The sequence below is a fragment of the Convolutriloba macropyga genome, chromosome 14, assembly GCF_964194025.1.
Source record: "Convolutriloba macropyga chromosome 14, txConMacr16.3, whole genome shotgun sequence".
NCBI classification, from domain to species: Eukaryota; Metazoa; Xenacoelomorpha; order Acoela; family Convolutidae; genus Convolutriloba; species Convolutriloba macropyga.
The window spans coordinates 20,282,852-20,296,986 of NC_134481.1; the positions used below are offsets into that span (position 1 = coordinate 20,282,852).

The 14,135-nt window shown below is 35.2% G+C and overlaps 1 protein-coding gene across 3 annotated transcripts in view; it reads left to right on the forward strand.

Moving 5' to 3' along the window:
• Positions 1–10,152, forward strand: part of LOC142353280 (neuroendocrine convertase 2-like) — a 47,288-nt gene extending 37,136 nt beyond the window's left edge. For all 3 annotated transcript variants that reach the window (XM_075405511.1, XM_075405512.1, XM_075405513.1), the window contains exons 7-10: positions 1,643–1,824; positions 2,210–2,575; positions 9,031–9,245; positions 9,634–10,152. In XM_075405511.1, the coding sequence (XP_075261626.1) occupies positions 1,643–1,824; positions 2,210–2,575; positions 9,031–9,245; positions 9,634–9,869 (999 nt within the window). In that variant the 3' untranslated portion in view covers positions 9,870–10,152. The remainder of the gene's footprint in view (positions 1–1,642; positions 1,825–2,209; positions 2,576–9,030; positions 9,246–9,633) is intronic.
• Positions 10,153–14,135: the final 3,983 nt, after the last annotated feature.

The following is a 14,135-nucleotide window of genomic DNA, read 5'->3' on the forward strand; positions in this document are numbered from 1 at the left end:
CTTGTTGGTCTCTTTTATGCAAATTTTTCTCTTGACCTTTTTTGCACTTTTCTGCGGAACATTCTTTAATTCCGAAATGACTTTTTCACGCTTTCGTTCTTCATTTTTTAGTGATCTCTATGGTTCTCACTCCAAAGAAAAGCTGGCTGCTGAAATAAAAACGATTGCAGCATAGCAATAAGCAGGGACTGATAGCCGAGTGGGAAGTGCTTTTGGTTAGGGAGCGGGAGGTCCATCGTTCGAATCCCGGGGTGGTAATCTGTTTTTGCGCCCGTAAAGAAAAATTGATCTAGGCTACTGCCCCTGAATTAAATGGCATCGCCGGTCGTTCGAGAGCAATTACTCCGACATTAGTCGGTTTATGATTATAATTGCGAAGGAAATGCGTCAACGGCAGTCGAGACATTTTTTTTATCGAGATAAAATTACAATAATCATTTGTTGCAGCTAAACCATCTGCCTGGTTAGTCACCGTATAAAACTCCCCATTATTCAAAGTGAAAATTTGATGTTACTTTGAATACAAACCAGGAAAAGATTTAAGTACACATGCTATCCCTCAGGTTGAAATTTGTTCGGATACGACTTTTTCAGTTGAACAGTTAGTCTTCATAGCGGAGACTACCAAGAGTGTTGTGACCATGCTTGACTAAATTTCATTTTTGTTCTTATTTTTATATACATTTTTGGAAACGCAAGGAAATTGTACCTCAATGATTTTGATCTGTTTCCATCGATCTGTTTCGTTCCAACGACCTGTTTGCTATCAACTTCTGCTCAACATCTTGCCCATGGGTTCCTGGTTTTAGGTGGAGAGAACTTACGTCTCCAAGCACAAGATACACCGTAGTTATTCTCACTTAGTATGTTCACTTTCAACTTGAGAAATTTGGTATAAAAACATAAACTAATAAATTCGGAAATCAGACCAAGTTATTGAGCAGTTTACATTTTGGGTCATGGAACTGCACCCAAAAACAATCTCGTGCGCTTCGATATTCGTCACTAAACGATGCAAAGTTTATATCAATTTTGGTCTCAGATTTTAGAGAAGCAATAAATTTGAAAATTTATGTTGAAAGAGTTGCGTCTGTGTTCTTTTATCTGCTGGAATAAGCTTCGTTTTGTCGATACATATTTTTATGCGGCCAAATATACTAAGCGTTAGAATTTTGAGACATAATTGCTCTAATTTTAGATGGGTTATCAGATATGATTACACATACATTAAGTCTCTCCTCTAGTTGGGTGCCTTCCTTATGTGTTAAGCTGAGACAATGATCATCTTTCCAACAATTAGCTGAACATATACCCTATTTTGAAGAGTTTGAAGAATTCTGATTGAAATATATTTGTAAAAAGAATTTATTTGTAAAAAGATGTCAACAGTTTTTCATTTTATTAGAGTAAAATCTAGATGGAGCTCAACAATTTGGACCATTTCATGGTCAAGGGCTAACATTCCATTGCAATATTAGATGATAACTTAACTGCGCGTTTTTGAAGATTAATTGCAGTAACATTCTACACTCCATTTTCTTTGATTTTTGTCGGTCAAAAATTTGTTGTAATCTGTAAACTAGACCCCAGAGAATTACGATCAACCGTTATGGAAATTTCCAGGTCATATATGGTAATTTAGGGGCGAGACGGAAAGGGCAGCATCTATGTGTGGGCGTCTGGTGATGGTGGGAAAAACGACGACTGCAACTGCGATGGATATGCATCATCAATGTGGACTATCAGTATCAACAGTGCTATCAATGATGGGAGGACCGCACTCTACGACGAATCATGCTCATCAACTCTCGCAAGCACTTTCAGGCTGGTGCTATTTCACCTCATTTTTATTATTCACAACGTATTTGCAACTTTTGATTATATCAACATATTATTTACATTAAATTTTTGCAACAATGAGAATTATTTTCATTTTCCGTTGATGTTCATGTTCAGTTTGCTTATCCACTTAATATAATAAACATCCTCTTAATCTACTTTATTGGTACTTTATTTAAGACACAGATGACCTCTTAATTAAGTTCATTGGATAGAGTTCAATTTGTAGATTTAATTTTTAAAAACTCTTTTAAAGATTCCAGTGTTCTTGCTATTTCTATACTTTAGGATATCTCTGAGGAATTATAATTAAGACTCATATATTGTTATCTGTACAGCTCGTAAGTAATTCAAATGTCCACATTTTCAGCAACGGGAGAAGTCTCAACCCCGAGGCTGGGGTCGCTACAACTGACCTCTACGGGAACTGCACACTTCGACATTCTGGAACTTCCGCAGCGGCGCCAGAAGCTGCCGGGGTTTTCGCACTGGCCCTGGAGGCGAACCCGGACTTGACCTGGCGTGATATGCAACACCTGGTGGTGATTACATCCAAAAGAAACAAACTATACGATGAACTACATAAATGGAAGACCAACGGAAGAGGGTTGGAGTTCAATCACTTGTTTGGATTCGGAGTTTTGGACGCTGGGGCTATGGTTCGGGAAGCAGAGAACTGGGTCACAGTTCCAGAGAGGTTCCACTGTGTAGCAGCAGTTACAACCGAATCGGCTTAGTAAGTATCTCTGATTTAAGTATTTTCTAGTGAACCAAATTCCAATCCCACAAATATAACGATCGCAAAATATGAGCCAGTTAATTAGTTTTCTATTTTTTTTTGTAGTTGCGTATACGTTGAAGTACCGAAGTTGAAATTCCGGGCCAAAATGGTCTCTAATCAGCTATGGGAAGTAGAGCTTGAGTCGTGGCTCGGAATGCTGACGATATACCTAAAATACTTTCCAGTAAATGATTGTGGTGTTAAAGAACGATTATTTTGTACGTGTAAACAAAATGGCATGTCAAATAGATGTCAACTGAAATTTTTATCGGCAAGTGCAATTATTGCATAAAAATTTTTGATATCGGCGGCCGTTTTAGTTTTAATTGACAAATCATTGAACCCATTTTGCTCGTGTCGCCGCCTTAAAGCAATATTCTGACAATTGAATCCTGCTTAAATCTCAGCTCCCGAGACAATTAACATTGGTCCTCAGTTTTTTTGTATAAATTTTCTCAGCTTAACTATCGTTAGTTTTGTAGAAACGGAATTTTGAACTTAAGCATTTTTCGGAAAAGAACCAAACTAATACTGACCTTGAAATATTCCCCAACAAAGAAGCAAATTCTAAATTTGAAACCGTACAAAGATAATAATGGCGAAGATATTTAAATAAATAAGAACGATTGAATGAGTAAATATTGATTGTGATAAAGACCCTAGGATCAATCTAACACCGAATTCGCGCACTCGTAATAGAGGATTAGAAACCCATCTTAGCGACTTATGGAATCAAAGTTATGAATGACCATCCAAAAACTTTTACCAAAAAGGCACTTTTCACACAATAATTAGGAATCTTTGGTAAAATAGGATTATACTATCATATCCAAATATAGATAAGCAGTATATATACGGCTCATTTTCAGTCCATTTTTGTAACAAAACCAATCTGAAAATAACTAAATCGTTGTGATATTCGAATTCACGAAGTCGATGAGTGAATTAACAGATCTCTGTCGCGGTGCTGAAAAATATAACGTTTGGTGAAATTAGTGTATTCGGGTAACTATACTTTTAGTTAAATTAATTTAACAATTTTTCAAGTATTTTCTCCTTCTAGGCCTATTAGCATAACTTATGAGAAACTAAGCCGGTATCTATTAAGAATAGACTATGCGTTCCACTAATTGGGATAAATAGAAAACTTAAACTTAGTGTTCTACAAGAACTGGAACCTAGTATTTATTAATGCTGGGTAATTGTTTACTAATTGCAGTTTACATCTAAAATAAAATTTATAATTGAACAGATTTAGTAACTTAATTTCAAACCTTGAAAGATCTAAAGTAAATCCTCATTTCTAGCTTAGAGTAAGCTGATATATCTTAGTTTGGTGACAATTAAAAATTGTGGTCAACCAATCGATAATTAGGATGGGTTAGGAGACGAACTGGAGGACAACACTGAGGCCGGAGACAACATCAAGACGATTGATTTCTAAGAGTATTAATCGGCCCAGCTCCTTCAAGGAGTCCGCTTAGTGAAGCCACTCTGAAGGTAGGCCTGCCTGCCCGAAGAAGAATTGGCAAGTTAAGTCAACCCTTGTAGTATGCAATAGTGAACCAAGTAGACAAATAAAACGGTCTGCAGTAACCTGAAGTACCCGATGAGCAATGTCTAAACGTTCTATCAAGTTGGTAATAATAGTCTGGTTGGGTTGTGGAGTGAATGCAGACGAGCTCTTCACGCCATCTACGGTCTTGTTTAAGTATATTGGTTGATCGATTAATTAATTAATTGAATTGAGGGCCTGGTATTATCCTCAATCTTAGAGTCACAACTTTATTCCTTTTAGTAAGAATGATTTTTAGGAATATACATATCACATAACATAGAGAGGCTCTTTAAACTTCTTTTAACATTATTATCATTATTATTGGCAATTGAGCACAGTTTAGAACGCCTCAAAACTGTTCAGTTAGAGATCGAACGAAGGGTTTGTGTAAACCTTTAGTCTAATTCAGAGTAGTAGGTTTGTGACGTTACTACCCCTTCCAGTAGTTGTTCTTTTGCTCGGCAGATTTATTCCAGGACTATTTGTGGAATTGAGAATAGGGTAAACCTCCATCCTAAATATTCAATTTCTATAAGTTTTAATCAATTCGGATGCCTCTGCATATAGTATAAAGATAAAGTAAAGTACCTGCAATTTATCCCAAAGCTGATAATGATTGTCTTTTTTAATTCTTGTATTTTCTATTCGTCCCTAAAAAATTAATAGTTGGTTCACAATAAAATTTGACGCTGGTTTGATAGTTCTCAGTTGTTCTAAATAATTATTGTATGACCGATTCGGCATCTTGTCTGGAGGAACAAGATAAAGTGGTAAAATTTGCTGGCATTAAGTTTGGATACCATAGAGCTTTGCTCTGGTTTGAGTAAACTCGGAAAAATTTGAAAAACCGTAGTATGGCACCGTATAAATCACAGATGAAAACCGCACTAACACCTTGTATACGGCCCGTGGTGTGGCCGCACTGAGAATACTATGGAACCGTATTAAGGCCGTATCAAGAATAAAAAGTGCCGTTAAAATGCCGCACCAAGTTTAATAGTGTGCCATAAATAAAAAAAAACTCGACGAATTGTGGAACACGCTCTAGTCACGTAGAAATATGACGTTTTTTTTAAATTCAAGTACATTTTTGTTCGCTGTTACCCCATTTTTTCGTTCCTGGCTTCCTATCCGCAGTGGCGGAGGTGCTGAAAAAAAATATTACGATAATTGAATCCGAGCAGACAGTAATCAGTAAAACCCCATCGTTAGACTTTCTGCCAAAAAAACAAAGCAATTAAGGAAAACAAAACATTTGTTCACGCCGAGTTAAAATATGATGCAACTTCTTTTTCATTCCTGTTTTTATACCTGAAAGGTTTTGTAGCGCGGTATAGTATGAAGCGGCACGTGTCTCGAAACAAAATAAATTTAGTCATAAAATAATAATAATTTTCAAAAGTTTTCGTTAAAGCTGTTACAAAACAAAAATTATCATTTATAGTTTCGAACAATGGCGTGGGTTCAACTTTTATGACAGTTTTTGGGTTCTTAAGAAAAACAGCATCTGAAAAAAAAGTTATTTTTGGAAATCTTTTGAAACGGCCTTATTTGGCGACGCATTTCATTAGAATTTTTTTCCGGCTCCAAATAAGTCTTATTATTTGTTCAGTTTTTGTCTCAATTGGGGAACATGGTTGGTGTAAAAATTGAACTGTTGTCCCTTCTAGAGATTGGCAAAAGTGCTGAAGGTTGGCCAATTTCCTAAAAGAAAGAAATTCTTTGAAAAAATAACGGCATTTCTTTATCTAAACGTTGTAGAAAAAAACTTGAAATAAATAACTGAGATCCAGATATCATTGCAGCAATTTCAGCGACCCAGTCTGGAGTTGCCATCTAGCTATGTATGCTCTTTTATCCATTTTTTTTTAAATATAGGATGATTTGAGGGGGGGGGGGTATTTTCCGCTGATTTGGTTCAAAATGTTTGTCGCCTCAAATTCAAATTATTTTGCTCTCTGTACCCACGATGGGTATGCAAGTCTCATTCACTTACACAAAATGACGTCATTTCACTTCGATTTGAACTTATGAAATTGGAGGCTAAATATAGCTCGTTAATTTGCATTCATCAAACTATGACTGCTTTTTTGTTGATATTTTTGCCCAAAATATTTAAACACGAGCATAAAATCCATTTATGCAATTATTGCTTAAAATTATATTTCCTGGATCATTAAAGTTTTATTTTTCCTTTTATTTATTCATCCTGGCTAGACTTGCCGGCAGCTTATTCCCAATTTTTGCCTTATTTCTCCTGCATGTTAATTTCTTTATCCCGGTGAAAAAAAGGTTATCTAAATGTCACGCTAAATAACTCCAGGCATTGCTTTCAACTTTTCTTATTTTGCCATAGGGGTACACAAACAACCCAGGGTAGCCAACAAATTTTGTTAGCATGAAAATTACGACTGCGAAACATTTTGAAAATACATGTTTTTCCAAATGTGTTAATGTTCAGACAAATAGATACAGGAATCAATTATTTTGTCTACTCTGTATCTGCTCTTAAGAGTCGACTAGGAGTTTTATATTGTCTATGCTCTCACTTTTTTAAAAAATGGAAAGGTCAATTTGGATCATAACAGAAACAAACTCTCTATGTCAATCTATTTCATCGAAATAAGTGAATCGCGTATTGAAGTGTGTTAAAGGTCTGTAACCATTTACCCCCCCCCCTCCACCAGGCTTTCCCACTACACCAAATTAGTTCATAAGTATATTGTTCAATTTCGTTTTTTCTGTTAAAAATCATGTTTCTCAGTTTGAATTGTCCTGATTTTCTGATTTTCAATGACGAAACCTTGCATTTATTACTCATTTCTAGACAAAACTCGCATGAAAACACGTACGTTGAAATTTTGAAAAACCGAAAATCTGCTGTGGTAGAATAGCCATAAATTGGAAACTGACTTCCGACTGAGCTCCGAACTTGAAAAAGATTTAAAATAGAAAATATTTTTACAAAAAGTAAGTGCTTTTTTACTGATACCATTTGTTTCCTTAAGCATAATAACGTGATTCAAGGTTCACTGAAGAAAGCAGAACGAAAAACAGATAGTTAATTTTTTGAGTTGCAAAATTATGCGGTAAAAGTTTCTTTTTTCCAGCATTGGTACCTTTGAATTAGGTAGTCATTACAAAAATTTCCGACCGCATTTAAGCGGGACGGAGGAACTTTTTACGCAAATGTGTTTTTTGTTCAGTCATTTTTGTTCGGTTAAACGGATTCAGTTCGCCGATCGTTATATTCACCGTAGAGAGTTGTGAGTGGCAACATTAAAAAAGCCCGTCCTGCGTAAAATATAGAATTAAAAAAAGTTTTTGAATTTTGTTTTCCGGTGATATATCGAGGTTGAAAGTTTTTTAAATAGTAGACCAATTTCCGCTGTTTTTTTCTGATTTTCTGTATTTTAGACCAAATTTTTATTAATTTGTTAAAAAAAAATTGGGCTATAATTACGGAAAATGTGAAAAACGACGGAAATTGGTCTACTATTTACAAAAATATAAACCTTGATATATCGCCGGAAAAAACGAACATCAAAAAAATATTTTTTGAATCTATATTTTACGCACGACCGGTTTTTTAAATCAACAAAATTTGTTACAATTGTTTCAACAATGGTGTTATAGATTTTAACTCTAAAGATAGACGAGGGGTGCTGAATTGTTTGGTCCGAGTGTTTTTTGCTAAATTTTTGATAATTGTGTCGCGTTTCTAATTTTCTCATCAGAAATGTTGCCAAATGTGCTTTTATAGATTAAAATTATAGATTGAAATTAACCCAAGTAGAGAACTGAAAATTGCTAACACAGTCTTTTGAACTCCAAAAGATGGCTAATTTTGTTTCCGCTTTCTATAAAAGTCTTCTTGTTTCAACCAGCTGTATTCAGATCACTGGGAATTTCATGATGAAATCTCCTAGATTGATCATCAAATAGTGAAACAAAATTTTGTCATACAAAAACTATTGGGTGGTTGAATAATTGTTCTAAGTTCTCTATTTTACATTAAACGATATTTCAATTAACTTATTGGTAAGAAATCTAACGTAGAATCACACAAAGTAAAGTCTTCTGGTTTTGTTTATATTAAAATCTTTTCATTCCAATAAATGAAAATGGATCTTTTATTCAAAATTACTATGACATTTTCTGATTATTGCTGAATATTTTTAGAGTTTTTTGAGAAATTTACTATTAGCCATGTTTAGTTTAGAAACTTTCCTTTTGTAGCACAAACTTTGCAAAAAATCGCTGCTGATTTGCTGCAAGATCTGTGATACAAAAGTAAAGTTTCTAAGCTAAACATAGCTAATAGTAAATTTCTCAAAATACTCTAAAAAATAATCAGAAACAATCAGAAAATATTTTTGGAAATTTTGAATAAAAGATCCATTTTCATTCATTGGAATGCAAAATTTTTATTTACAATTGTGCTTCAAACAATTGTGCGTCAATTATTTTTTAATTAGCAATTGACATTGCTAACGTTTTGAGCCCAATCAATATGTCCACCAAATGAACTGTCAGCACTCAGTGTTATATTCTGAAGCAGAAGTTCAAAATTTCCAATTTTTGTGAACTTCTCGAAAAAACTTTCTCAACTTCGAAGTCATTGTAGCACTAGTTTGACGCTTTTCTGTCGCGAATTTATCATCTCATAAATTAGCCTAAGTACGGCTCCCTTTTCTGTGATTTTTTTCCGTTTGGGTCCGTTTTTTCCGTATCTTTTTCGATTGGGGGCTAGGGCAGAATAGATTTTAGAAATTCCAACATATTGCAAAACAGAGAAAAGAAGTCTTCATACAAGCTCTCCAAACTCTTTCAAATTATTGCATAATTTCAGCCCGATTCCTCCGCCTGGAGAGATCTTGACAATCCAACTGACTACTGATGCGTGTGCTGGTCAGGACAATGAAGTGAGGTATGTAGAACACGTCCAGGCCATCATTAGTGCAAGGGCCACCAGAAGGGGAGACATGACCATCAATATGACGTCACCAAGTGGAACTGAGAGCATACTATTGGCCAAGAGACCATTTGATGATGACAACCAGCAAGGTAGCCTCTAATAAAAGCCCCCCCCCCCAACGCTTAGGGGGTGCATATTATATGCGTTAACCAATCGGACGTGCCATATACTTATACACACGAATTAACATGTAGTGGCAAGTGTTCAGTAACTGAGGGGATTATAACATTGTTGGGGGGGGGGGGGGGGGGAAGGGGTGAGTGGGGTAGTTGCGTTCGGGTTCGGTTTGAAGTGAGCATTTAAGGATAGACAGTTATGTTATGCAAGCTATAATTTATTTTACTACTCGATAAAATAGCAAACGCGCCTTTGTTTTGCAAATAAATTTGTACACTAAAATTTAGAGGGTGTAACTGAATATGCAAAGTATGAGCTTTGGATAGTTGCTTGATTTGTAAAACCGGAATGTTATTTAAGGATTCCAAGAATGGCCCTTCCTGACCACCCACACCTGGGGTGAGAACCCTCTGGGAGTTTGGACTCTCACCATCGAGATGAAATCGGACGAATTCCTGAGCCACGGCGAACTTCTCGAATGGAAACTAGTTCTGCACGGAACCCAGAAAGACTTCATCTCAAAACACACGCAGGAATTGCAGGAAAAACGCATAGACGCTATTCTGGCCGATAAAAAAGATCATATCGACGCGTGAACAAACACGTAAAAAATAATCCCGACAACTTCAAATTGGCTTCAATTGTGGAAAATGCAAAATTGAGGAAAAATGGTCGAAAACATTCAGTTCAAGTTTTTCAGCTTCTTTCTGAAGATTTCACTCCTGCCTGCTTTTTCCATCATAATCATCCAAAAGACAACAAATCATTGAAGTAGTTTATGATAAGTATGATCAGCTCAATATATTTCTGACCAAATTGAAAATATTCAATTGTTCCATCAAATAGAATATTTTGCGAATTGAAAGAATAAATTTGAAATTGCATTCCAAAAATCACACTGAGTTAATGAAACAATAGATCTGATTGTTGTTAGAATTGTACGAACAGTTCGCGTATGTTTGTCAAAATTTAGGCCACGAGGCATTGTTTTTGACCTTTAAAAATAGATTTGCCCTTATGCAAACTTTTATGTTTTGAAAGTTGACGTCTTCTTTTTGGTGATTCAATTTTTTTTCATTTGAGCCATTTTTGATGCAACCATTACCGACGTTTTTATGAAACTATTGGTGCTAGAAGCAAATTCTTTTCTGATCGAAAACAATATTATCGATTGCACTCAAACATGGTTTGTATAGCTATAATAATCCTGCTGGTCTATTCTTAATCTGCAATTCTACTAACTTTTTTTCTGAATTTTTTCGTCCTGCCATTCGCCTTTTTGTCCTCATAAGTGAGATAAACAGGTAAAGATTATAATTTTTGTAATGCAAAAGAAATGACCAGAAAAATTTAGTAGCAAAATCTTCAACGTATATGCCTTTTGTTGTCTTGCGCTGCTGTAGTTATTTGATTAATTGAAGAAAACCCATTGCATAGGCGCATAAAAATACTCATGAAAGAATCCCGAAAAGATTTTCCATGTTTATCTAAAAACACTAAATAGATAACTTTTGTTTTGAAACAGGAACTGCGATCTGGTTTTAGGTTGTGTTAAATTACTGAAACATATCTCAAACAAAAGACTTCTATGAGTAAGCTCACATATTTAAAACGGTTAATAATTGAAATTGATGACAAAATATTAGAACAGGTGGCTATGACACGATAACAACGCTAAGAAAAAAATCTGTTTCGTAAACTTTATAGATAAAATTTGTCTGTAAGTAATTAAAAGTTAGAGCTTGCATGAAGGAGTAACGCCCAGTTTACAGGTTTGATGTTAAGGTTCATAGTTTTCCATCATTATTAGAACAACACTATTAGGATTTTAGACTGAAATTTCTTTGAGAAGCCACAATTTTACAGCTGATAGAAAGCTTTAATACGAACTCTGAGACCGACATTTAACCTTTTTGTATTGCTTCCATGCTCGTAATATTGATGTTTTCAAATGTCTGTAGAATATCAAAAAATTGGATCAAAAATTATTTAATCAACTCTCATTGTGATTACAACAGTTGCATAACTTACGTCACTGAGCTGCTGATTAGAATAAAAATCACCGCTGCTCAAAAATTGGTAACAGTGTTTATAAGAGTGGTCGAAGAAATAGTCTAGTCTCAAAGCAAAGTTTTGTAAAATGTTCCGAGTTTTGTAGCATTCGTCTAGCGCTAACAAGCGGCTCTTATTGATTTAACAATTGTTGTCTTCGAGACAAATGCCGTAAACATATAGAGGCTATTGAGCCGTTGGACTCTGAAACTACATAACGCCTGCTGGATTTTGACTGTTGATCACGCTTTTGAGGACAAAAAGGCAAATGGTAGGATAAAAAGTGCTGAAAAAGATCAATAAAATTGAAGATTGCCCTAAAAAGACCAGCAGGACTAATATAGCTTCTACAATCTTGAGAGCTTCTACAAACACAACATCATTAAAGCAGGTTTCAGTTCGTGTATCAAACCAAAGTTGTTGATATAGTGTTTTTCAGATAAACATGAAATATCTTTTTGGAGTTCTTCCATGATTTTTGAGGGCCCTTTGCAATGGATTTTCTTCAATTAATCAAATGAAATGAAGCAAAGCAAGACAACGAAAGAAGGCAGACACGTTGAAGATTTTGCTACTAAATTTTTTTGCCTTTTTCTTTAGCATTACAATCTTTTTTTATATCTCTTCATTAAAATGCTTTGAAAATTTGAACACTTGTACGCGCTGACAGAGGGTAGGCACAAACATTTCGCTGCAGATTTGACGCAGTAATAAAAGTTCTTAAATGACTGCAAACGTGAAGGCAAACGTGACGGAAAGGGTACAGTTAGTTACTTTCTGCGTTCCAATAAATAAAATAAGTTACGATTGAGCTCAATCGTTAGCTGTTGCCAAATTAAACTGATCTCTTTCAATTACATCTTCAATCATCAGATTTTTTGTGAAAAATTTGAAGCAAAAAGATAACTTTGTTGTCTTTTTGATAACTCTTTACCTCAACGGCAGGGCACATAAGACGGAGGATCTTGCTCAAATTACAGTCTTGAAAACTTTTGTGGAGTCAGACAAACAAACTAGGATATTCTTAATAGATTAAATGATTCATTTTAAAAAATAAAGAGTTTTGCTCACAATTTTTTCTGAGAATTAATAAGGTTATTATTTGAGGATAGTTCGATAACTGCTCTCTTTGCAATCTAATTTTCTAATTCCACCTTTTTTATTTTTGTCGAAAAGTTTGGCCTAATGTTTCCGGCTGTTTTAATTGAGAAATGTCACTAGTTTGTATAAATAAGGCTCAACGGCAAACTCTCCCCTCTCTCTCTCTCTCTCTCTCTCTCTCTCTCTCTCTCTCTCTCTCTCTCTCTCTCTCCTCTCTCTCTCTCCCTCCTCTCTCTCTTCTCTCTCTCTCTCTCTCTCCCTCTCCCTCTCTCCCTCTCTCTCTCCCTCTCTCTCCCTCTCTCTCTCTTATTTTTCTCTTGTGCTTTCACGTGATAAAAATAGACTTGGCTGCTTCATGGCATTATTTTGGTGTTCGTTGCAACATTGAACTCCAAAACAGCTTTTACGTGAAAATAAAGATTTCTTGAAGTAATTAACAACACGCATTTAACTGAGCAAATAATTGTTTATAAGAGTGGTCGAAGAAATAGCCTAGTCTCAAAGCAAAGTTTTGTAAAATGTTCCGAGTTTTGTAGCATTCGACTAGCGCTAACAAGTGGCTCTTATTGATTTAACAATTGTTGTCTTCGAGACAAATGCCGTAAACATATAGAGGCTATTGAGCCGTTGGACTCTGAAACTACATAACGCCTGCTGGATTTTGACTGTTGATCACGCTTTTGAGGACAAAAAGGCAAATGGTAGGATAAAAAGTGCTGAAAAAGATCAATAAAATTGAAGATTGCCCTAAAAAGACCAGCAGGACTAATATAGTTTCTACAATCTTGAGAGCTTCTACAAACACAACATCATTAAAGCAGGTTTCAGTTCGTGTATCAAACCAAAGTTGTTGATATAGTGTTTTTCAGATAAACATTAAATATCTTTTTGGAGTTCTTCCATGATTTTTGAGGGCCCTTTGCAATGGATTTTCTTCAATTAATCAAATGAAATGAAGCAAAGCAAGACAACGAAAGAAGGCAGACACGTTGAAGATTTTGCTACTAAATTTTTTTGCCTTTTTCTTTAGCATTACAATCTTTTTTTATATCTCTTCATTAAAATGCTTTGAAAATTTGAACACTTGTACGCGCTGACAGAGGGTAGGCACAAACATTTCGCTGCAGATTTGACGCAGTAATAAAAGTTCTTAAATGACTGCAAACGTGAAGGCAAACGTGACGGAAAGGGTACAGTTAGTTACTTTCTGCGTTCCAATAATTAAAATAAGTTAAGAATGAGATCAATCGTTAGCGGTTGCCAAATTAAACTGATCTCTTTCAATTACATCTTCAATCATCAGATTTTTTGTGAAAAATTTGAAGCAAAAAGATAACTTTGTTGTCTTTTTGATAACTCTTTACCTCAACGGCAGGGCACATAAGACGGAGGATCTTGCTCAAATTACAGTCTTGAAAACTTTTGTGGAGTCAGACAAACAAACTAGGGTATTCCTAATAGATTGAATGATTCTTTTTAAAAAATAAAGAGTTTTGCTCACAATTTTTTCTGAGAATTAATAAAGTTATTATTTGAGGATAGTTCGATAACTGCTCTCTTTGCAATCTAATTTTCTAATTCCACCTTTTTTATTTTTGTCAAAAAGTTTGGTTTAATGTTTCCGGCTGTTTTATTTGAGAAATGTCACCTGTTTGTATAAAGAAGGCTCAACGGCAAACTCTCCCCTCTCTCTCTCTCTCTCCCTCTCT